The sequence below is a fragment of the Phascolarctos cinereus genome, unplaced genomic scaffold, assembly GCF_003287225.1.
Source record: "Phascolarctos cinereus isolate Bilbo 61053 unplaced genomic scaffold, phaCin_HiC Scaffold_5;HRSCAF=322, whole genome shotgun sequence".
NCBI lineage: Eukaryota > Metazoa > Chordata > Mammalia > Diprotodontia > Phascolarctidae > Phascolarctos > Phascolarctos cinereus.
This window is the reverse complement of record NW_027555958.1, coordinates 52,023,276-52,046,286: the sequence shown is the minus strand read 5'-3', so window position 1 is coordinate 52,046,286 and position 23,011 is coordinate 52,023,276. Positions and strand designations below refer to the sequence as shown.

At 41.4% G+C, this 23,011-nt stretch overlaps 1 protein-coding gene across 2 annotated transcripts in view; it reads left to right on the top strand.

Moving 5' to 3' along the window:
• VANGL1 (VANGL planar cell polarity protein 1) overlaps nt 1–23,011 on the top strand; it is a 76,542-nt gene that overhangs the window by 6,343 nt on the left and 47,188 nt on the right. For both annotated transcript variants that reach the window (XM_021002518.2, XM_021002509.2), the window contains exons 2-3: nt 9,853–10,110; nt 20,804–20,936. In XM_021002518.2, the coding sequence (XP_020858177.1) occupies nt 10,040–10,110; nt 20,804–20,936 (204 nt within the window). In that variant the 5' untranslated portion in view covers nt 9,853–10,039. The remainder of the gene's footprint in view (nt 1–9,852; nt 10,111–20,803; nt 20,937–23,011) is intronic.

Sequence of the window (23,011 nt, the reverse complement as noted above, 5' to 3'; positions counted from 1 at the left end):
TTCTTCTTCCATGAACATTAAATTACCCGTTAAAGGGGAGTTGGGGGTAGGAAGAAAGCCAGTAACAGTACTCAAAAGAACTTCTAAGGATAAGTACTGTATCCTAAATGTTATACTGGGAAATCATCCACAAGACAATGTGGGTATACTAGACTTTTCAAATTCAGTCTATGGTTTTGTGTGTTCATCCTAAGGTAGATAGACCCCTTTAGAACATAGCCAAACAGAAACTCTTTGTTTGAAAGAGAACATCAGTTTTTCAACTCATATTTTTATCTTTTCATTATTGATGAGAGCTACTTTATTTTTGCTGGTGTTATTTCCATAATTCATTATCCACTTCGCTATAGATTTCTACTTACTTAACCTGTTGTCTGTGATCTCATTATTTAAAAATAATTTTTGATCACTATATTTCAATATAATTGGTCTCCTTTGTAATCCTATGTATTGTATTTTATACATTTAAAAACATTCAGAGAAGGGATCGGTAGGCTTTACTAGACCGTCAGAGGGGTCTGTGATCTTAAAAAGGTTAGAAACTACTGACTTATCCCTTAAGTGTACGCATCTCTGTTTTCCCTAAAGTCATATCCACTTTTATAAAAGAAGTCTGGAGAGGTTGGAGGAGAGGCAGGTTATAAAGAACACCAGAGAATTTTATATTTGAGAGGTAATAGGAAACCAATGGCGTTTGTTCAGTGAGGGGTGAGTGACAAGGTCATACTGTAGTTTTAGGAAAATCAGTTTGGTGGCTGGCTGGGAAATAGACTTGAGTAGGGAGAGACTGTGGCAGGTGGGCTAACCAGCAGGCTGTGGCAGGGGTGGCCAGGCTTGAGGTGCAGAAGGTCTTCAGAGATATGGCAAAGGGAGTGAGAGAGAGTGAGTAGTCCAAGATGACGCCCAGGTTCCAAGCCTGGGTGATTTGAAGGATGGCGGTACCCTCAGTGGTCATAGGGAATTTAGGAAGAGGGCAGGGTTTGCAGGGGAAAGATAATGAGTTCTTTTTGGAAATGCTGAGTTTAAGATGTGTATGGGACATGCAGTTTGAGATGCCTAGTAGGCACTTGGGAGATGCAAGTCTGGAAGTTAGTAGAGAGGGATTAGGGCCAGAGAATATCTGAGAATCCTTAACATTGAGATGGTATTTGAATCAGTGGAAGATGATGAGTTCACCAAGTGAAATCATCTAGCTCTTAGCATAGTGCCTGGCACATAGGCACTTAATAATGGTTTATTTATTGATTGAGTGATCATTTGTATACATAGAGGGGTTTCCCTTGACAAGGAGAGAGGCCATCTCATTCATGTGAAGCAAGGATAAATAGGAGTTGCTATTAGGGGAAGGCATATGAGTGCTTTGAGATGAGGAAGAAGGGAAAAGTCCTCAGCAAATAACCTCTTTTTTTTTTTTTTAGTGAAATATGAGGCAAGGCTCTTAGCAGAGATGATGTGGAGTAGAATTATTATGGAAGATTTGAGCAGCAATGGAAACATTTGGAAAAGCCTCTGAAATGAACGAGATATTAACTCGATTAGGGAGATGTATAAGGATTGCTTTGCAGCAGTGAGGACCCAGTTGAGATTATATAACATAAATTTGTCGTGGACCCAGGCAGTAGGGTCTGTGATATTCTCCGGCTTTGTTCAATAACATGAGTGGAAGCAAAGGCAACAGATGGTGAGGACGATCCAAGGCAGAGGTTTTCAGGGCAAGATCAGCTCTAGGATAAAGGGGCAAAGGACTGGAGAGCTGAAGACAGGGTAGAGTTGAACAGTTTCACTAAGAGATCAGAATGGAGAAGGGAGCAGAGCTTAACCAGTGCAAATGGCCTCTTGTTTATACCATCTGTAAAAAGGAGTAGATTGGACTAAATGATCTCCAAGGTCCCTTCAGCATTCTATTATTTATAACCTATTTCCAGCCCTACAATTTTATTATTCTAAAATCAAATCTTTCCCAGTGTATACTGAGGTCTGTCACAAAGCCATCTTATGGATCCTATGTTGATGCCTTCCTCCCTTCCCCTGCCCCTCCGGCTGTCCATCCTGTTAATATTTGTGGCTATTAGATTGTAAGCTCCTCGAGGGCAGGGACTGTCTTTTGCCTTTCTTTGCATCCCGTTAGCCCAAGTACCTGGCACATAGTAGGTGCTTAATAATTGCTTGTTGATTTGACATAGAGTTCTCTTTCATTGCTTTATTATATTTCCTGATAATCTTTGTCTCCTGCTTCTGGGAGCTTTGTTACAACCTTATGAGCACAACAAATTATCTTGTAAATACCACTGTTGCAGTGATAACCTTCAGGGCATTTTTCCTGCTTGAGTTCAGCTGACCTGTTGTCCTGAGTCTGTAGCCTGTTTTTAAATAAATTAACCTGAGATTTTATGGGTTTGGTGCTATCTTTACCTCCCTTCCTTTTCCTTAATTTACAGTCAGATTGAATTAGTTAGCAGTTCCAGGCTGCTCTGCATTTTTCTCACTTGGGCTGCTGTAAATTCTTTGACTTGGAATGGTACATTAGAAGAAGTTGCCTTAGAAGTCGGGTTAGTTTTTGTGGTCCCCTGCCTTGAGCTGGCCTAGGCCTGACTGAGGAGAAGGAGGGGAAAGGAATAAGCATTTTTTAAATGCTATGCACTACATGCTGGGTGGCCTGCTAAGCACTTTACAAATAGTAATTCATATGATCCTCACAGCAATCCTGTGAGGTAGGTGCTATTATTATCCTCATTCTATAATTGAGAAAACTGAGGCAGACAGAAGTTAAATGACTTGCCCACAATCATACCACTAAGTATCTGAGGTTGGATTTGAACTCAGGTCTTCCAGACTCCAGGCCCAATGTTCTATTCATTTTTCCACTTAAGCTGCTTCTGTGGATTATGGAAATGGATGGGAAGGGGAATGAATGAATGAAAGACAGAAAGAAAAAGCTTTCTTTAAAAATGTACTCCCTGCCAGACATTGCTAAGTGCTCTGACATTTCAGTTGTGTCCGACTCTTTGTGACCCCGTTTAGGGTTTTCTTGGCAAAGAAATTGGAGTGGTTTGCCTTTTCCTTCTCCAGCTGATTTTACAGATGAGGAAATTGAGGCAAACAGGGTTAAATGACTTGTCCAAGGTCATACAGCTGGTAAGTACCAGAGGCTGCATTTTAATTTAGGAAAATGAGTCTTCCTAACTCCAGGCCTGGCACTCTAGCTGCCCCAAATGCTGAGAATACAAATGCAAACTCATGGATAACCCTTGCCCTCTAGGAGAATGCATTTTACAGATTGGAGACTGATAACCAGGGAAAGCTATTTTGGTTTGGAAAGGTAAGGACAGGGAAGGTTGAACAAGTATAAGGATTCCATCCTAAAGTAAGGGCCCATTTGAACTGAAGAAATCAGAGAATGGGGGCAGCTAGGTGGAGCAGTGGGATACGGCACTGGCCCTGAAATCAGGAGTACCTGAGTTCAAATCTGGCCTCAGACCAAACACTTGATACTTACTAGCTGTGTGATCCTGGGCAAGTCACTTAACCCCAATTGCCTAAAAATTAAAAAAAAAATCAGAGAATGTGATGGATGGGTAACAGACAAGTTGTGTTAGGGTCCCAAAGAAGTGCAAGGAACATCTCTGCTTGGTTATCCTTTTACAAGGGTGAATGTGTTTTTCATTCCAATTTCATGGAATTTGAACTTAGCTAGCCAGGATTAGTCAATTACTTGGTTATTACTTGGTGGCCTCTATAAAACAAGACACTGGAGAGCAGAGTTCTTTACCTTTTTGTGTGTCATATATCCAAGGATGAGCTAGTAACATTTAACAAATGGCTTTCAGAAAAAAAAAATGAGCACTGGGCATTTTAAATTTAATCTTCATTATTAACATTTTCTTCCTCAATTTCTTAAGCTTATACAATCACTGGTATGGTAAATCAAACTCTCATTTGTTGCATTTGCCATTTTCCAAGACAGATGTTCACACTGAAAATATAACAATTGGCTTGTGCAGGTTTGAGCTGGCCTCCAGCACACCCTGCATGGATGGAGCTCTTTGGTAATCTAGTGAAGCTTATGGATGCCTTCTCAGAATGATGTTTTTAAATACACCAAAATAAAATTCATCAGATTAGAAAGGAAGCCAAATATTTTGAAATACAGTTATAAAAATATTTGTAGACAAGTTCTCGGACAACAGCTTAAGAACTCCTGTTCTAGGGAGTTAGTGGAGGCAGGAGACAGTCCAAGGAGGGTGAACTTTGGTAGCAGAAAAGATAGTTAGCTAAGAACCCAGTCCTTGAGAGTAAATCATCTCTCTCTTCTGGGAAGGTTGGAATTTCTCCCTTCTCTGCCCAGTCCCCATAACCCTGGCCATATTTAGTTCCTTGCTTGTCTGCATGCAGAAGGGAATAGTTCCAATCAATCTAGGACATTAGGCAAGAAGGAGTTTCATGGGGGCAGCTAGGTGGCACAGTGGATAGAGTACCGGCCCTGAAGTCAGGAGGACCTGAGTTCAAATCGGCCTCAGTCCAAACACTTGACACTTACTAGCTGTGTGACCCTGGGCAAGTCACTTAACCCCAATTGCCTAAAAGCAAAAAAAAAAAAAAAAGAAGGAGTTTCATGAGGCCAGAATGCTCTGGGCATTAACAGCTTAGCTGTTTAGGACAGGCCCATGGAATCTAGCAGAGCTACTAAGGGAGAGGGGCTGTTCCCAGGAGAGCAGCATAAGGAGACCACAGGAAGGGAAAGGCAGTTTGGACCCTGCGTGTTGGGATGGGAGTTGTCTGGGTCATGTGTTTCCTACCAGAATCCTCTTTGTACTCTACCTGCCCCCTCTTCCCACTTCTGCTGAGTGCATTTATGATAGAGTATGATGCTTCAGGTTTATGGGGATAATGTTTTGTACCTATACTCTGATAGTTTCTACCCACTGGAAACTCGGACTCCTTCCCTGGCTCCCCCAGATACAGTAGTTGAGCAAAAGCTTTATATAGCTGGGGCCCAGGGCTCCATGCCACTTCTTGGCTCTCTTCCCACTGTATCCTTGTTTGTAACTTGTCTTCCCAGTATGCAGCATGATGCCTGGCACATAGTAAGTGCTTAATAAATTCACTCAACTTATCTTCTTTCTATCCATCTACTGACATTGCTGTGTGATGCAGTTAATACCATTGCTGTGAGCTAATTGGTTAACCACTGAAGACACATGAACCAGTGGGGGTTCATGTGCTAATATTAGGGATGCAGACATACTGAATACAGTACCTTCCTTCTCTGAAGGTTCCTGAAAGGGAAGAAACAATAGATACTCAGATAAGTACAGTTTTCCCTTCTACATCATAGAGATTAGGGGCATGGTGCCCTTGCCATCTGGAAAATCCGTGTAAAAATTTTTGGCCTTCCTTTCATATCAGAGAATTATTGTGGTATTAAAAAGATAAAATATGTTGATATTGTACAATACTATGTACATATTCATATTCTATGCATTTCTGAGTTTCTAAACTTTCTGTGTCATCTGGTCTTTGTGTGTTGTCTGCGGCTTCTGCAAACCCCCCCCCCAAATTCCCATTTAATTTCTTATGCTGAACCCTAGTATATCCAAACCATGATGGGAAAAGTCGTGATGTGGAAGGGGTAATTGTATATGCAAAATAAATAAGAGAACTCTGAGAACTCTAGCACTCCCCATTCATTGTTGCATTTGTTGGGACACTAGATGGTCAACTTCCTAGGTTCAAGTTCTAGTTTCAGGGTCAGGGACTGTTCCATATTTGTCTTTGCATCATTGACAGGGGTGGGGAACCTGCAGCCTTGAGGCCACATGTGGCCCTCTAGGTCCTCAAGTTCAGCCCTTTGACTGAATCCAAACTTCACAGAATAAATCTCCTTAAAAGAATTTGTTCCTGTAAAACTTGGACTCATTCAAAAGGCTGCCCGAGGACCTAGAAGGCCATATGTGGCCTTGAGGCTACAGGTTCCCCACCCCTGACCTAGGCCTTCTAAATCCCCAGGTCTGCCTCTTCCCAATCGGCTAATAAGAGTAATTGACATTTGTTTGGCGTTTGAAAGTGTACAGAGAACATTTTACATAAATTAATCACATTCAGACCTCACAATAGGTAGCCATATGAGGTAGGTGCTAGGATAGAATTATTCTAATTTTACCAGAGAGGCAGCTGAGGCTGAGAGTGCTCAGTTGACTTGCCAGTTGTCACAGAGTTAAGCATCAGACGTGGCACTTGTAGAACAAGTCTTCCTACCTCAGAGTCCATCACTCAATTTGTTATGCCATGCTGACCTGAAAATAAGATTAGAAAAGAGTCTAAGGTAAAGGGAAGCTTACTTATCGTGACATAATGTAGTAAGGTGTGGCAACACTGAAATTATAAAACTAAATTTCCTAGGGAAGTTTGTGGTAAGAGGAAGTGAATCCCCATTTGATTTTTTTTGGAAGGTTCTTGGACTGTTTTTGCTTGTAGTGATTTTGAAGGCTCCAGTGTTCTTCTAAATGAGCAGGTCTGTTGCTTCTTCTGTAAAATGGAGGAATTGGACCAGATGAGGTGTCTCTAAAATCTCTTCCATCAAGCAATTAATAGTCATGTATCACTCATCTATTTTGTCATCTGCACTGTGCTCAACTTTGGAGCTACAAAGATCAAAAAGGAGGAGGAGGAGGAGGAGGAGGAGGAGGAAGGGAAAAAAAAACACAGCTCCTGCCCTCAAGTAGCTTTTCTTCCTTTTATTTAGGGAAAAGTGTGTATATGTGTGTGTGTGTGTGTGTGTGTGTGTGTGTGTGTGTGTATGGACATACTATATATATATATATATATATATATATATATATATATACACACACACACACACACACACACACACACACACTATATATATAGGTGGTTGACCTGAACTTTGAAGAAAGTTAGGGATTCAGTGTGATATAATGGAAAGGACCTTGCTCTGGAGGGAATAATGTCTAATAAATTTGGAAAGGAAGACTGGAGGTAGATTGGGAGGGACTTTATAAGCTAGACAGAGGAGTTTGTGTTTTTGCCTAAGGTAACAGGGAGCCACTGAAACCTCTTGAGTATGGGAGCAACATAGTCAAATCTGTGCCATAGGCATATCATTTTGGCAGCTGTATAGAAGTTAGATTGGAGAGGGGGAAGGTGTGAGGCAGAAGGAGGTAGGGTACTTTTGCAGTAATTCACGTGAGAGGTAATGAAGCCTTGATTGGAGGGTGACCATGTGAATGGAGAAGAGGGAACTGATGTAAGAGATGTAATGAGAGAGAATTGATGAGACTTGGTAACTGATTGAATATGGGGAATTAGGGAGAGTGAGGAGTTGGGCATGATCCCAGGATCTGGAACCTGGGTGAGCTGAAGGATTGTGGTCCCTCTGTAGAAGCAGGGCATTTCAGAAGAAGGGATGGATTCAGGGGAAAAGTTCCCTTTCACACATCCTAAATTTGAGATGCCTAGAAGAGAGATGTCCAGTAGGCAATTGATAACACAGCCCTGGAGCTTAGGAGGGATGAGAAAGAAGATGTGCAGATTTGGGAGTCATTTACACAGAGATGAAAATTGAGCCTATGAGAACTGATGAGACACTGAGGCGGTGAGAAAAGAAGAGGTTCGGGGATAGACAACTCAGTTGAAGGGAAGGATGTGGATGCTGTGTTTCTGTAAATATCCTCAGCAGAAACCATGTATTTTAAAAATCAGGAATTTTATTAACTGTAAAAATCCATCAGAAATGTGTGCCAGTCTATAGAATTTGTATAGCCAGTTGGGTAAAGTGAGATAAGCCTGCTTCTAGAGTTGGAGGTGGCAGCTGTCATCAGGGCAGCTTGCCTCTATTTCCTCTCTCTCTCTCTGCTTGGCCCTGAGTTTACAGTCTTTATTTTTCCCTGACATGTACATAGCTCATTGCAGTTGTCTGTGTCTGCTGTTCCAGCTCCCATATGGAGCTACGGACAGGAACTGTTGTGTTTGGATGGCGATGTAAGGAAAGCAGATGACAGATGGAACATGGTTCCAGTGTGGTGGGATGCAAGGAAGGAAGCAGGGCTTTTGAATTCCCGAGGGTGGGTTCTTTCCTTTTCCAAGAATTCAGGGGCCTTAGCATTTTGCTGCACTGACTGCAAGAATGATCTGTGTGCAGTTGCTAAGGTTGGTAAAACTGGCAAGGGCGTACTCGGGACACTTTTTGTGCTGAAAACTGCATCATTGGTGGGGAGTGTTGATTGTGGATAAAACAGTAGAGACTTGGCATGGAAAAAACAATGGATTTGAAGCCAGAGGACCTGAGTTCAAACCCCAGTGCTGCCATTTTAATACCCATGTAACTGTGGGCAACTTACTAGTAAGCATTTATTAACTGAATACTCTGGCCAGCACTATGCTAGCAGCTAGAGAAACAGAGATGAAAAAACAGACAATAGTTCCTGCCCTCAAGTAGCTTACATTCAGTTGGGTGGATACAACATTTACATGGTTTGGTAAATATAATCTGAGGAGGAAGAAAACACTGAAAATAAAGGGGCTAAATACTATTTGAATACTATTACTACCGTCACTACCACCAACACCAGCACCACCAGCACTACCACCACCGCTACCACTACTACTACTCTTACTACTACCACCACCACCACAATCACACTTATGTAGCAGTTGGTGCTTTCTATAAAATTCTTATTCAGTCCTCTTAAACAGAGGTGTCAGATATCTTACCCACAACATTCCCGAGTACGGGACAAACTGGATTGAAATGTAATTGGGAAATATTTGTAAAAATTAATAAAACACATTAAAACATAGGTAATATTACGTTTTGAAACTAAATCAATATGTGGTCTGTGGGAAACCTCATTTAGGGATTAGTGGCTCTCACCACTGCTTTCACCTGCTGTGTCTGTGGTAGGTGTGATTAGCCTGTTTTAGAAATGAAACACAGGCTCATAGGTCACACAAGTAGTAAATGTCTGAGGCAGGATTTGAACTCAGGTCTTCTAACTCTTAAACGAGGACTCTTTCTGTTGTACCATGCTTCCTGGAAATGAAATGATTAGAAATAGATCTAAGATAAAGGGAGGTTTACTTGGTGGGTTATGGGTAGGATTTGAATCCAGATTATTGTGACTTGGAGTCCAGTGTTCTTCCAGGTTCAACTCTGATCCTTTGACTCTCAGATATCTCTGAACTGATAAATGGTGAGGGTATATTCATTCATTGTAATGTACCTGTTGGGAAACCAATCAGTAAACATTTATTAAATGCCTACTATATGCCAGGCACTGTGCTAAGCACTGGGGATACAAAGAAAGGCAAAAGACAGACTACAACCAGAAATTTATTCATTCATCTGAAGAGGACCAGTGACATCATGTGATATCTTGATTTGTTGGTGAATTGGATTTAAGTGAGGAAGAGATGTAGAGTCATCAACCTCACTTCCAATCATCAAAGTCCAGTGGCAAGACAAGAAACTTGTGGTCTAATAGAGGAGACCACACACACACACACACTCTACAGGATAAATTGGAAGTAGCAGAGGGAAGGCACTGAAAATAAGGGAGATTGAAGCCATCTCTTCTTGCTTCAAATGAGAGATCTGAGGGGAGAAGGTATCTTGAGGGGTTACTGGTTTCTTTGTCACATATGGGATGTGTGTAAGGTGACTGTGAACTGCAGAAGTAGGAAACCTGGAGCTGGATCCCTTTCTAGATGCCTAGATAACATTAATATTAACCTGCCTCTCTCCACCTCTAATCTAAATACTCCATAATCAAAACTCGGAATATTGAGTTGCTGCTGATTGGATGCTGCTGTAATATTTCATTTTTCCCCTTTTAGGTGAATGTTGCAGGTTAAGGTATCTTTTTCGTAGCCTTTCTCGAAGTCGAAGAGTTGGAAGACCACTCCTCCAATTCCCTTCCCGCGTCTCAGGAGTGCCCTCGGTGAAAAGCACCATAACGGTGGGCGGTTTCTCCTGAGGAAAACCAATCCCTGCCCCTTCCCCAAGGGCAAGGTGCCCTCTGCTATGGATACCGAATCCACATACTCTGGATATTCTTACTATTCAAGTCACTCCAAGAAATCTCACAGACCAGGGTAGGTAAACTTTATTGATTATTCACCTCTTCCTTATCTGGGAAATGTTCCAGTGTGTGTTCGAGCGTTGCCTCTACCACTGATGCTGTTGAAATTGTTTCACAGGTTAAAATATTTCAAAGTAGAGTGTTGTAGACTTGGTAGAGCCGGGAGTTTGTCTCCCTTGACAATACGGGTAACTCGATCCTGAAAGAGCTTTTAAAATGCATGAGGAGTAAGTACCTGCCAAATTAGATTTTCTAGCAAGAGACAGTGGATGGCCTCTTGTTCTTTTCATAATTGATTTTAGATTAAGGTTCTTACTTCAGCTGCAGTGTTTCTTTCAGTTCTGAGAGCTTCTCCTTTAACAATTAACCAAAAATGTAAATGAAAAGGGAAGGTGTTAATTTGTCTTCTTTCCTGTCAGGGGATGTTCCTGTTCACTATGGATGGGTTAGAAGCTGCACTTTGAAATTCAATTCTTAGTAGCAATGTTGGGTCCTAAGATCATAGGTTTAGCCCTTGAAGTGACTTTTTGGGATCATTTATCCAACTCATTCATTTGACACATAAGGAAACTGAACCTCAGAAAAGGAGAGTGACCTGGTACAGGTCACACAAGAGGAAGAACTGGGATTTGAAACCAGGCCATCTGATTGCAAATCCAGAGCTCTTCCCATTGCACCAATTGCTTGAGCTGGGTCATTCTTTCTGGCTGCGCTCCTTGTCCTAGCCTATATCAATATAGCCCTCCTGGGTGATATACCCTGTGGCTATGGAACAAAGGTGTTTTCTCTGAGCAAAGCTTACTGGCCTACATACAGTCTGTATCAAAACAGTGCCTGGCCTCTTCAGGGCTATTACAACCTATGGAGCTAATTTTAGTCAGATCAAAGGGATGACCTGTTCATTGTGGTGCTACCATGGAGTGCTGTTAAACCATGGTAAGCCTCTGAACTTCTAATAAGGTATTATAGTGTTGGTTAAGGTAGTGGGTGAGATAATATAATACATTAGTTCCCATACTGTTTTAGAATCAATCATTGAAGTCTTCAGGTAGGGCTAGGAGGAAGCTAGAGCCGTAGACCACCATGGTCAGAAGATTGAAAAAATAAATACATTGGAGAAGTATCCTGTGCAGTGGAAAGAAAACAAGCAGAAGGCTTGGCCAAGTTTTAGCTTTGGTCCAACTGCATAGGAGCATGTAACTTTGCACAAGTCAGCGGGTTCCTCCTCTGTGAAATGGGGATAATAACACCCGCTTTATCGGCTTTTCAGGAATTTTTGAGGAGCATCAAATGAGACAGTGTATGTGAAAGCACTTTGTTATTGTTATTATTATTATCTATTATAAGTAAAATGATGGGGCAATGTGGAATAGGGGACAAAAGTCTTCCTGAAGAATCAGGAAGACCGGAGAGTCCTGCAGTCCTGCCTCAGATTCGTGTTTGACTCTGTGACCCTGAGCAAGACCTTTAACCCCTTAGCTGTAGCATGGTAACTCTCTAATGACTATAAATGCAGAGAAGGTGGTAATCTGTACTGGTAAAAGGAATTTCCTATTTTGGGGAGCTTCCCTTCATAGATAAAATCATAGATTCATTCTCCAAACCTGTTATTAAAATACTCTATACATTTTCAGAGCCTAGAAAAGACTTTTCTAATAGAAATGGGAGGTAAAAGGGTAGACTTACAACCCAAAGCCCCAGCCTAAGGTTGCAATACTTTTGTATTGGAATATCAGTTCTAACTGAGTATTTTGAGGTTTTCCAAATAATTTATAACAAAACAAAAGTGATTACAACAGAGAAGGTGCCCGAACTGTGGAAGCCCTTTCAAATGATGAGGCAAGTTAGGGCATAAATAAATGTGAACAATTGGATAAACAACTCAGAATCTTAACTCCCTAGACTTGCCTAGGAAAGCGTATACCTTGGCAACATATTCACCTTTCTTTCTCTTCCCCAAAATTATATAAGCCAGAATTCTGAGGGATTTAATGATTTGCCTGGTTTCTTTTTGTTTGGGAGAGAAAGTAGGGGGTTTCAATGATGAATTGAGGACAATAGACTGTTTGCACTGTTTCTTAGCCTGGAATTCCCTCTTCTGTCATCTCACTCAGCCTGTTGATGTGTAATCCAGTCTTCATAGCTTAGCTGAAATACCACCTCTTCCGTGAAGCCCTTCCCCTCATCTTCCTGTTTCCTTATAGTAGGCCCTGCTCTGATTTTGTAGAGTGTATAGGTATCCTATCTAATTGATATTCCATTTATTCGCATAGGCAACTTATCACTCCACCCCCACCCCTCTAGATGTTCATAATAATTAACACTTAAACAGTGTTTAAACTCTGCAAAGCATTTTCCTCACGGTAATCCTGTGAGGTTGGTGGTACAAGTATTCTCCCATTTTACAGATTAGATAACTGAGACCTGAAACAGTTAAATAGCTGGCTCAGGATCCTATAACTATCTGCTAAATAGCTATAGTCTAGAGACAGCACTTGAACCCAGGTCTTCTGACCTCAAGACCAAAAGTATTCTTTCTACTAGGAAAACATTGTGGGACGGTGAAAAGAGTGCTAAGATTCAACCCAGAGGACCTGTGTTCAAAACCTGGCACTGATATTTAATATCTGTGTAACCTTAGATGAGTCACTCTTTTTTCCTCATTTGTAAAAAAGAAGGGGATTTGATGATAAGGCCTCTTTAAGGCCCCTTGCTGCTCTAAACCTGTGAACCTCTGGCAGCATCCTATTAGCTCCTTGTGGATGGTCTTTCTTTGTGTCTCCCTCATGCTCAGCCCAGTACTTTGCAAATAGGCATTAGCTGTGGTTGAGTAAATAATTGCTTGCAGTTCCCTACTGCCAGTTTGAGTGGCACGCTCTCATGAATATTAAAGGGCCTTGGCCTTAGCCTTCAGCCTTCTGAGATATCTGCATCGTGATAGGCATTCTGGGCTGATGAAAACAATCTGGATTTGGAGACAGTGAACCTGTTTGCCTCCTAACTTCTGTACTCACCATTTGTATGATGGAGGCCATTTTGCTGGGACCTCTCAAGGCCTTAGGTTTCTTTATTTGTAGAATGAGCATATTAGAGGGTTAGCGTTGTACCAGGGAAAGAGCAGTGGATTTGAAATCAAAGGCCGGGTTCAAATCCCATGTCTACTACTTTTTACCTGTGTCACTTTGGGGCAAGTCACTTAAACTCTCTGGGCCACAGTATCGACATGTATGAAAAGAAAGGGTTAGACAAAATGTCCTTTAAAACTGTCTTTTAAGTTTGTGGTCCTAATATCCTATGACCAAATTATCTCAAAGGACCCTTTCCAGCTCTAAACCTACGATCTTGTCAGCCTTACATTTGTATAACATTTTCACAGTCCAAAGAGCTGTTTGATATAATATCATCTTAGCCCTGGGAGGTGGGTAGTCTGGGTTTCATTACCCCCATGTTACAGTAGAGAAAACTAAGGCTTATAGGCTAGATGTCTTGGCCAAGTTCACACACCTAGTAGGGTGCAAAAATGACATCTCAGTCTACTTTTTCAGGGCTCTTCCTGTCTGTCCCCACCTGCTTTGCTTACTACTACACATGGGTTTGTTGTTGAAAGCATATAGGCAGCTATGTGTTAGAGATCTCTTTTCTCCCTGATATTCAGTGATTCTATGACACCTTGACATTCTGCCAGTGACAGGTGAACATATATACCAGTTCATGGATTTAATCGAATATCTCAAGAGACATAGGTGGTAGCTTGGTGTTGTAGGCATGGGATTTGAAGTCAGAACTTGGTTTGAATCCTTCCTCTTTTGCTACATGAATAATCTTGGGAAAGTCATGGGTCTGTTTCTTTGTCTATAAAATGAGGGAGCTGAACTAGAGGATCTCCCTTCCAGCTTCAAATCCCTTGAAACTGTTCTAAAGTTATCTAGGCTGTGAGGAGATTTATAGATGCACACAATTGACAAGCTGCCCACACTGCTGAGCTTTAACCACTCGGTTGGGTGAATGAATTCTGTGACTGAGGTATGTTATCTGTGGTGTAGAGATTGGGAACCCCCTAGGGCAAGGGATGTATTTTATTGATGGTGCATAGTGATGTGTTCTTTATCAGTGTTCCGAGCAGTAATAGTACCTGTCCAAGGACTAGTTAATGAGGAAGTTCCTTGATCCAGCCAAGCATAGAGCATTACCCAGGTGTGTATGTCTGTGAAAACTGAGTGAGGGTTTTTGTTTTGTTTTTTTTTAGATGTGCTCAGAATTTGAACAGATCTGAATAAGATAGTTGGATACGAAAGGGGCTGCACTATTTTTTGGGGGGGGTAATTTCAGTAGGAGTCCGATTTCAAAAGAGAAATGATAAAATAGTTCTGAACTTGATACTCCTGATGACATTGTGATTACCCTTTGAGGGTAGTCCGGCCAGGTTGATGGACAAATGTGAACTGTCTAGCTGTTGTCTGAGTTTTGCAGCCTGGCTGCAAAGCTGTAGTCTCTGGAGAGTAGTTTTCCAGTTAGCTTGCTGGGAGTATTGGGTGGGAAAGTGCTGTTATGCCACTGTTTTTGTGTAGATTAGTATTTCCCCTTCAGTTTTATTGTAGAGGGGTATAGGAATGATTGAGATTTGAAGAGAAGACCTGGAAAAGAATTCACTGGAAATGAGGAACTGCCTCCCAGGAGAGATCTGTCTTTTATTTTCAGCCTTGTCATCTCCCACACAGCTCCAAGTGACAGGGAAACAGTCTTCGAGCTGACAGTGGATTAACTTAGAGATGGCTTCAGAATCAGGCAGGACCTGGAAGAAGGCCTGTACCTAGGGTTAGGGGAGAGAAAAATTGAGGACCAGCTTGTAATGGTAAAGGGAAGGGAAGGGTGACGGACCGTAGGTATGGTGCAGCTATTTGTGGGAGGGAAGAATCAGGATGGGAAAAAACCCCACCTTCTCAGGAAATGCTTCCCTCATATGGGAACTGAGCCTTAGAACTGGGGGTGGTTGTAGAAGGGAAGAAAGGAGGGGTAAGTGACAGTTCTCAGCTTAACTGGAAAACCATTTGTGTTCCATAGCTAGACATGTGCACATAGAACGACAGACACGTGCCTCACTCAGATACTCTTACAGATTTTCTTATTTTTTTGCCTCACTTGCACACAGTTATACAAATATACTTATCTGAATCCATATTAAGAGGTTGGTATAAAACATAGGACATTGAAATTGTCAGATTCATTTTGGATGCTTACTAGCCATGTGACCTTGGGCAAGTCATTGAATCACAGAATTTCGTAGTAGGAAGGGACCTCAGATTCCATCCAACACAAGTGTCCACCCAAGGCCTGCTTTGGACCTCTAATGGGAGGAAACCCATTTTACTTAGGGATAGCTTTGTCATTTAATCTCTATCCCTCTGATAAATGGGTATAGGAATACTTCCATCAGCTACTTCACAGGAGAGTGGTGAGAGTCAAAGGAAAATGATAGATGGCTGTAAAATTTAATTTAATTTAAATTTAATTAAGTTAATTTAATTCAAATCAATTAATTTAATTATAAACCTTAAGGCACTATATGCATTTAAGGTTTTATTGTTATTATTTCTCCTCCTCCTCCTCTTCCTCTCTTCCCATTATGTCACCATCATCAGCATAATAGTTGCCATTTATAATAGCATTTTAAAGTTTGCAAAGTGCTTTACAAATATTAATTCATTTGATCCTCCTAGCTACCCTGTGAGGTAGGGGCTCTTATTAGCTCCATTTTATTGACGTAGGAACAAGTTAAATGACTTGTTCAGAACCACACAGCCAGTTAGTATAGAATTACTGATAGAAGGATCTATGTGCTATCATAGCTACACCTAAGTATAAGACAATGGGGTATAATAGAAAGCACTTGGAATCAGAAGGACCCTAGTTCAAATCCTACCTCTGACCTACTATCTGTGTAACCCTTAGCAGGTCGTTTAAGCTCTCTGAGCTTCAGTTCCTTTATGAAAAATAGGATCATGAATAGTATCTGCCTCACAGAACTGTTCTGTCAGAAAAGATAAGGTATATAAAGTGTTTTGCAAACTTTAATTATATAAATGCAAGTTTAATTATATAAATTATATATATATATATATATATATATATATATATATATATATATATATATACATCAATAATGAGAGGCAGTGTGGCATAGTAGATGGAGACTGGGCTTTTGGGGCTTACCTGTAGCTTTACTTCTTCATGACTTATCCATCAAACGATGGCAGAATATTGATGTCAGTCAACATTTATTAAGTGGCTACTGTGTGCCAAGCACTGTGTTAAGAGCTGGACAAAAGACAGTCCCTGCCCTTGAGGAGCTCACAATCCAATGAGGGTAAACAAATATGTACAGACAAGTTAAATACAGGATAAGTAGGAAATGTTTGAAAGAAGGTAGACATTGGAATTAAGAGGGATTGGGAAAGATGTTTTGTAGAAGATAGGATTTTAGTTGGAACTTAAAGGAAGCAGGGGAAGCCAGCAGATGGAGATGAGTAGTAAGAATGTTCCAAGAATAGGGGACAGCTAGAGAAAGTGCCTGAAGTCTGATGTAATGGAGATCAGCCTTTGTTTCAGGGAGAAGTCAGAGGGTCTGGGTTCAAATCCTGTCTCTGATCCTTACTACTGGTATGACCATAAACTAGTCACTTAATTTCCCTGAGCTTTAGTTTCCTCATATGTAAAAGGATGGCATTTGGCTAGATGGCCTCCAGCATCCCTTTTGGATCTCTGCTGTTATGATCCTGTAAATATTATCACCTATTCCTGAGGACATCTGACAGAGCTTTACTTTGTTTTAAGGTGTGAGGTATTGTGTGCTATAGTAATATACTGTAGAGAGAGTACTGATGTCTTCGGGGGACTTCCTTGTGTACAACTTTGAGCATTAGAATGGCTCTGGGATCATTTTAATTTGGGGATTGGGATTGGGAATTTTAGTGGGGAATTGTGGTTGTTATGGAGTCTCTTTCTTGCCTGTCCTCAAAGGTAAAGAGTGGTGTGATAGGTTCTTTGACTATTAAGCATCTCTCTCTGGTAGTCATTAATCAATCAGTACTTCCTTTGTGCTATTAGATTGTAAGCTCCTTGAGGACAGGGACTATTTTTTTGCTTCTTTTTGTATGCCCGGCACTTAGCACAGCTCCTGGCAGTACTAGGCACTTAATAAATGCTTATTAATTGATTGATTCCAAGGTACTTTGCTAAGTAGCTGTTGTTCACTTGTTTCAGTCATGTCCAGCTCTTCATGATCTCATTTGGGGTTTTCTTGGCAAAGATACTGGAGTGGTTTGCCATTTCTTTTTCCAGCTCATTTTACAGAGGAAGAAACTGAGGCAAACAGGATTTGCCCAGTATCATACAACTAGCTAAGTGTCTGAGGCCTGATTTGAACTCAGGAAGAAGAGTCTTCCTTACTCCAGGCAGGGTACTCTATCCACTGAGCACCTAGCTTCCCCTGCTATGCTAGTACAAAAACAGGCAAAATAGCCTGTGGGGATCTTCCATTCTAACGGGGAAGATAATATGTACAGAATATACACAAATGAGCATTAGGTAGTTTTGTAGGGGAAGCTTGGGGGACCAAGGAAGGTGTCTATTTAGCTGGTGACCCATGGGAAAGTTGTTTTTACAGGTCAGATCCTTTAAAAACAAACAGTTACAATGACTAGTTCACCACGATGGGAGGGTCACTTTATCCTGGCCTGTGTCCATTGGCACCATTGGGTGCCCTTTGGTGATCTTAGTTTGTGAAAACTTTTATCTAGTGAGCCTCCTTAAAAAACAAACAAACAAACAAAAAAACCCGCTCGATATCTGTTTGCATAGCACCCCTTAAGAGGAAAAAAAGAAGAAAATAAAGGCATTCATTAATATCTTCTGGCTGACACTTAAATTTAGCTAATCAGTCAGACTGGATAGCTAGGAAGATCTGTTAGCCAGGATGATTGTGGATAGCTATGACTCCAAGCTTCATAGGATTTAAAAAAAAAAAAAAAGACAAACCTCCTATCAGATAGAGATCCCTTTGTCAGGCTCACCCTGATTTTTATCAAAGGAGTATCAGATTATAGAGAATTTCTATTTTGTTGCTCTCAGTTCCCTTAGAAACAAGTAGGACTGGAAGTAGGAGTACCTGGCCCTGTGCCTCTACTACCCAGATTGGCCCAGGTTAGGGCCATTGCCATAGAGGTATTAGTCATTCAAGTGATATTCTGGTATGCAGTATGTAATATAAAGAGCTCCAGATTAAAAGGTCCATAGGCTTGCCTGGGTTCATATCTCACCTCCGCTACTAGCAGTTTGACCTTGGACAAATCACCTCATGTCTCTGTGCTTCAGTTCCCTCATCTGTAAAATGAGATTAGACTAAATTATTTCTCGGATTCGTCTTCGCCACCTCCATCCCATCTCCTTTGTCCTGAATCTGTGATTCTGTGATTTCCTGTCAGTTTTGACATTGCCTTTCTCTGCATCCCCAGCTTAACACAGTGCCCAGCACATGGTAGGGGCTCAATAAATGTTTATTGATTATTAGGATTTGGCTTGTATAGGACTACCAATGGATTGCAATAGACTACAAGCTTCTTCCTGGCTGACTTTGTCTTTTTATCTCTAGCACCTAATGCAGCACCTTACACAGAGTAGGCATTTAATAAATGCTTGGTGATTGATACACAAAGTCAGAAGGGTCTGTGGGTAAATGGCTTGGTTAATTAGTAAATCAGTTGTTATCATTCGCTTCCTATTGAAATTACTGTGTGGGGGCAGCTAAGTGGTGCAATGAATAGAGCACCAGCTCTGGAGTCAGGAGGACCTGAGTTCAAATGTGGCCTCAGACACTTGACACTTACTAGCTGTGTAACCCTGGGCAAGTCACTTAACCCCATTGTCTAGCAAAAAACAAACAAACAGAGATGAAATTACTTCTTACTGTATATATTTCGTACATAGAAAGAGAGATTAAGTGAATAAATAGAAGGATGGTGCCTTGCCTTAGGAAGGGAGGGCATTGGTAAGATGGAAATTCAATGTTAGCCAGAGTACAAATAGTTTAAATTTGTGTCTGAATTGCCACTAACTTTTTAAAATTAATTTCTTTAACCTCACTTTGCTGTAAGCTGCATGACTTTCACAACAAATATATATATATGTGTGTGTATATATATGTATATATATATATATATATATATATATGTGTGTGTGTGTGTGTGTATATATATATATATATATATATATATATATATATATATATATGTATGTATTTTTTTACTGTTAGTCCCATTTAGTGCATTGTAACCATTCTTGGGAATGAGGGCAAGTGTTTGGCTGGCGGCAGAGGCTGCACTGAGGAGCACAGAGATCCCATGGGAAGGAGGGGCAGCCCACTTAGTTATTTACTCTAGCCAATTGAGGGGCCTGAATGGTGGAAGCCCTTTGATCCCCAGTCAGCAGCTGTGAGTAGGAGTGCCATTTTCCATCTGTGTTTAATGCACAGGTTGTGACCCCATTTCTCCGAGGGCTTTGCCACTGTGATTGATACGTTTTGTAACCTCCAGATTGGATTACTGCAGGGTGTGCTCAAGGATCCCTAGACGACCACCCAGAACGTTCATCTGGTATTGAATGCCCATTTCCCTTAAGTGCTTATAACCACTTGGATCATATTTTTTGAAAAGAAAAACACTGGCATTTTTCCTGTTTTTTTCCCCCACTTCTGGGTATTTGGGGGTTTCTGAGATCAGCTGGTGTCATTGGAGAATGACTTTCAGGCCTGAACTTATGGAGTTGATAGTACAACCATATTGTCTAACATGAGTTTAGAATCCCTTTCCTGTTTGTGCTAGACCATGGTGTAGGGCTGAGAAAAAGCAGTATCTTCTAATGCATGCCATTGGCTAAGAAAGAGTAATAATAACAGTTGATACTTACTTACATTGCAATGTAATGGTCGTCAAAAAAAAAACCCAAGAAGGAAAAAAAAGAAAAAAAAGAATTTCTGCATGCATTCTCATGTGATGACCCAGCAACCCTATGAGATAGATACTGCATCATCCCCATTTTACTAATGAGAAAAGTGAGGCCCAACAAGAATGTATCCTTCCCATAGTCACACAGGTAATAAGTGTCATCAGAAAAAAAATTCTACATGAAGAAAACAAGTTCAGCCCTTGGGGAGGATAGTGTGGTTTGCATATCAGCAATAACATTTTCATAAATCCAGAATGAATTGATGTTGAATTTCAAGTTAGAATTAGGTGATTGCTAAGGTTCCTTCATGCACTAAATCCTATGATCTTATGATGACAAGAGAATTGTCACAAAGGAAATTAAGTTAATTATCTTAATATATCTATTGCTATAGCTATTGGGCAGCGAGGTGGTGCAGTGGATAGAGCACCAGGCCTGGAAACAGGAAGATCTGAGTTCATATTTGGCCTTAGATAGTTACTAGCTGTGTGACCCAAGGCAAGTCACTTAACCCCTGATGGCGACACACTGGAGAAGGAAATGGCAAACTACTTCAGTGTCTTTGTCAAGAAAACCCTGTGAACAAGTTCATGAGATTACGATGAGTTGGACACAGCTACATCAACAACAGCATACATATGTATATTTATATCTATCTATTCATATCAATATCCATATTCATATTTGTATCTTTTTTTGCTCCTCAGGGAGAGAAACAGAGAGAGACACAAATCCCCTCGAAGTAAAGATGGCAGCCGTTCCGAAAAATCTGTCACCATTCAGGCCCCTCCAGCAGAACCACTGTTGGGGAATGATTCCACTAGAGGAGAGGAGGTACAGGTAAGGACGAAAGAGGGAACCGAACAGAAATGAAAAGATGATATTGCCCGGCAGAGGCCCATTTCAGCTCATATTTTTTCTCACTGTTAGTGCACTGTCTTTATTACTCCTGTGGTTTTCACATTTATTTTTCTGATATGTTCATTCATTTTTATCTAGCTCTTTCCATCCTGTTGAGAGCCTACGGCCTGGTACTCTGTTGCCTCAGTGATTACTTTGTCTCTTAAGTCAGAGGTTACTTATCCACACTTTATATGGTGCTAAGAGATAAGCCAGAATTATTAGACATAATCAAAGAAAAGGAACCATTTGGGAGCATTAGAGGAGAGGAATAACTGACTAGAGGCTTTGGAGCCACAGGTGATGAGAGGGAAAACTGGAAGACAGACCATATAATTGGTCAAAGAAACTGGAGCTATTTAGCTTAGAGAAAAGGAGGTTTGAGGGAGATAGGGTAACTGTCTTATTCTGCCAGGTCCCAAAGAACTGAGGTAGAAACAGTGGATACAATTTGCAGAGAGGTAGAGTTAGGCTTAAAGTAAGGGGAAGAACCTGCTTCCTAATAATTAGAGCTATCCAAAAGGAGAATAGACTGTGTTGGGAGTTAATGGGTTCTCCAGCACCTCTGTAAGAGGAGAACAGATACTTATTGGGGATGTTGTGAAGGAAGTGCCTATAAACATACAGGTCAGACCAAATTTTCTAAGTCTGAGAGTCTGCGATTTGTTTCTGAATAAAGCAGTTTTTCTATACAGAAAGAAAAAATCCTTGAGCTGCTGCCTCCTTTGGTGGGGTCACCTTTAAAAAGTCATAGTGACAGAGGACTTCAGTTAGCATTGGGAGGGATTGGAGAAAGTAGTGAAGGCAGCATTCAGAGCCCAACGTGAGAATCAGTAGCAATGAAATTTGTGCCATTGTGCTCATTGGGAGACTGTATCTGTAGATTCACATCCCCCCCACCCCCGACTCCCCAGATGGAAATTCGTTCACAAACAGACTACACATAAGCATATGTGTAGTCAGACACCACCACCCCCTCAAACGAGCCATCAGGGATAGTACACACACCTTCAGACACTCAAATCAAACTCCAGAGTTGTGCACATATGTTTGCCTAAAGAGACATGTGTATGTGCAGACATGTCTCCCAGGGTGTTGCTCTGCCTGGTATTATAATAGTGTTATTTATACATTATGATCAAGCTACATGTTAACCCCTTGGGGCTCTTACTCTCAGATGGATTGGCAGTGATCTTAGCCAGCTTAAGGCCCCGTGGCATTAATTTTCCCAAGTGTCAGACGGTGTACTATAGCTTCATTCATAGTATTCCAGCAGATCTGGCTGTACAGTTGTTTCTCTGAATATTGTGGTGTTATGGATACAATAAGTGGTACTGCTTGGAGGCCAAAGGATCACAGATTTAGACTGGAATGAATTGTAGAGGTAATTTAATCCATGGACTCAGAAGATGGAAAGTGACTTATCCAAAGATGGCAGAGTGAAAGCAGTAACTTGCTTGAGCTCTCCCCCAAACCCCTCCAAATACCTATAAAAATGGCTCTAAACAAATTCTAAAGCAGCAGAACCCACAAAAAGGGAGAGTGAAACAAATTTCCAGGCCAAGACAACCTGGATGATTGATCAGAAAGGTATATTGCACTGGGCTGGTAGAGGAGCGCAGTTCGGCGTGGGCACACAGGCCGCAGTAAATCTGGAGCAGGCCTCAGAGGACTGAATCGCGGGCAGCTGTGCCAGTTTCCAGACTCCTCAATCCACAAATGCCAAAGACACCTTAGAAGGTCAGTGGGAAAAGTCTGTCTCTGCAATGGTGAGAGAGGAACACCGGGGTCTCAGATCCAGTTCCCCAAGAGCGTGGCCTGGGGCAGGGGGCAGCTGCCTCCTGAGCTTCCAGCCCACAGACTGAGGGGGAATCCAGTGGCTGATCAGGGAGGATTGCAGGGATCTCTTTGCCAGTACTTGGACCTGGGTCACAGTTCTAGGTGGAAGTCCTGGGGTGAGGAGGAACGCTGGAGTGGTGGAGCTTGTAGTGGCTGTGGACAGGAACCCCTCCTCA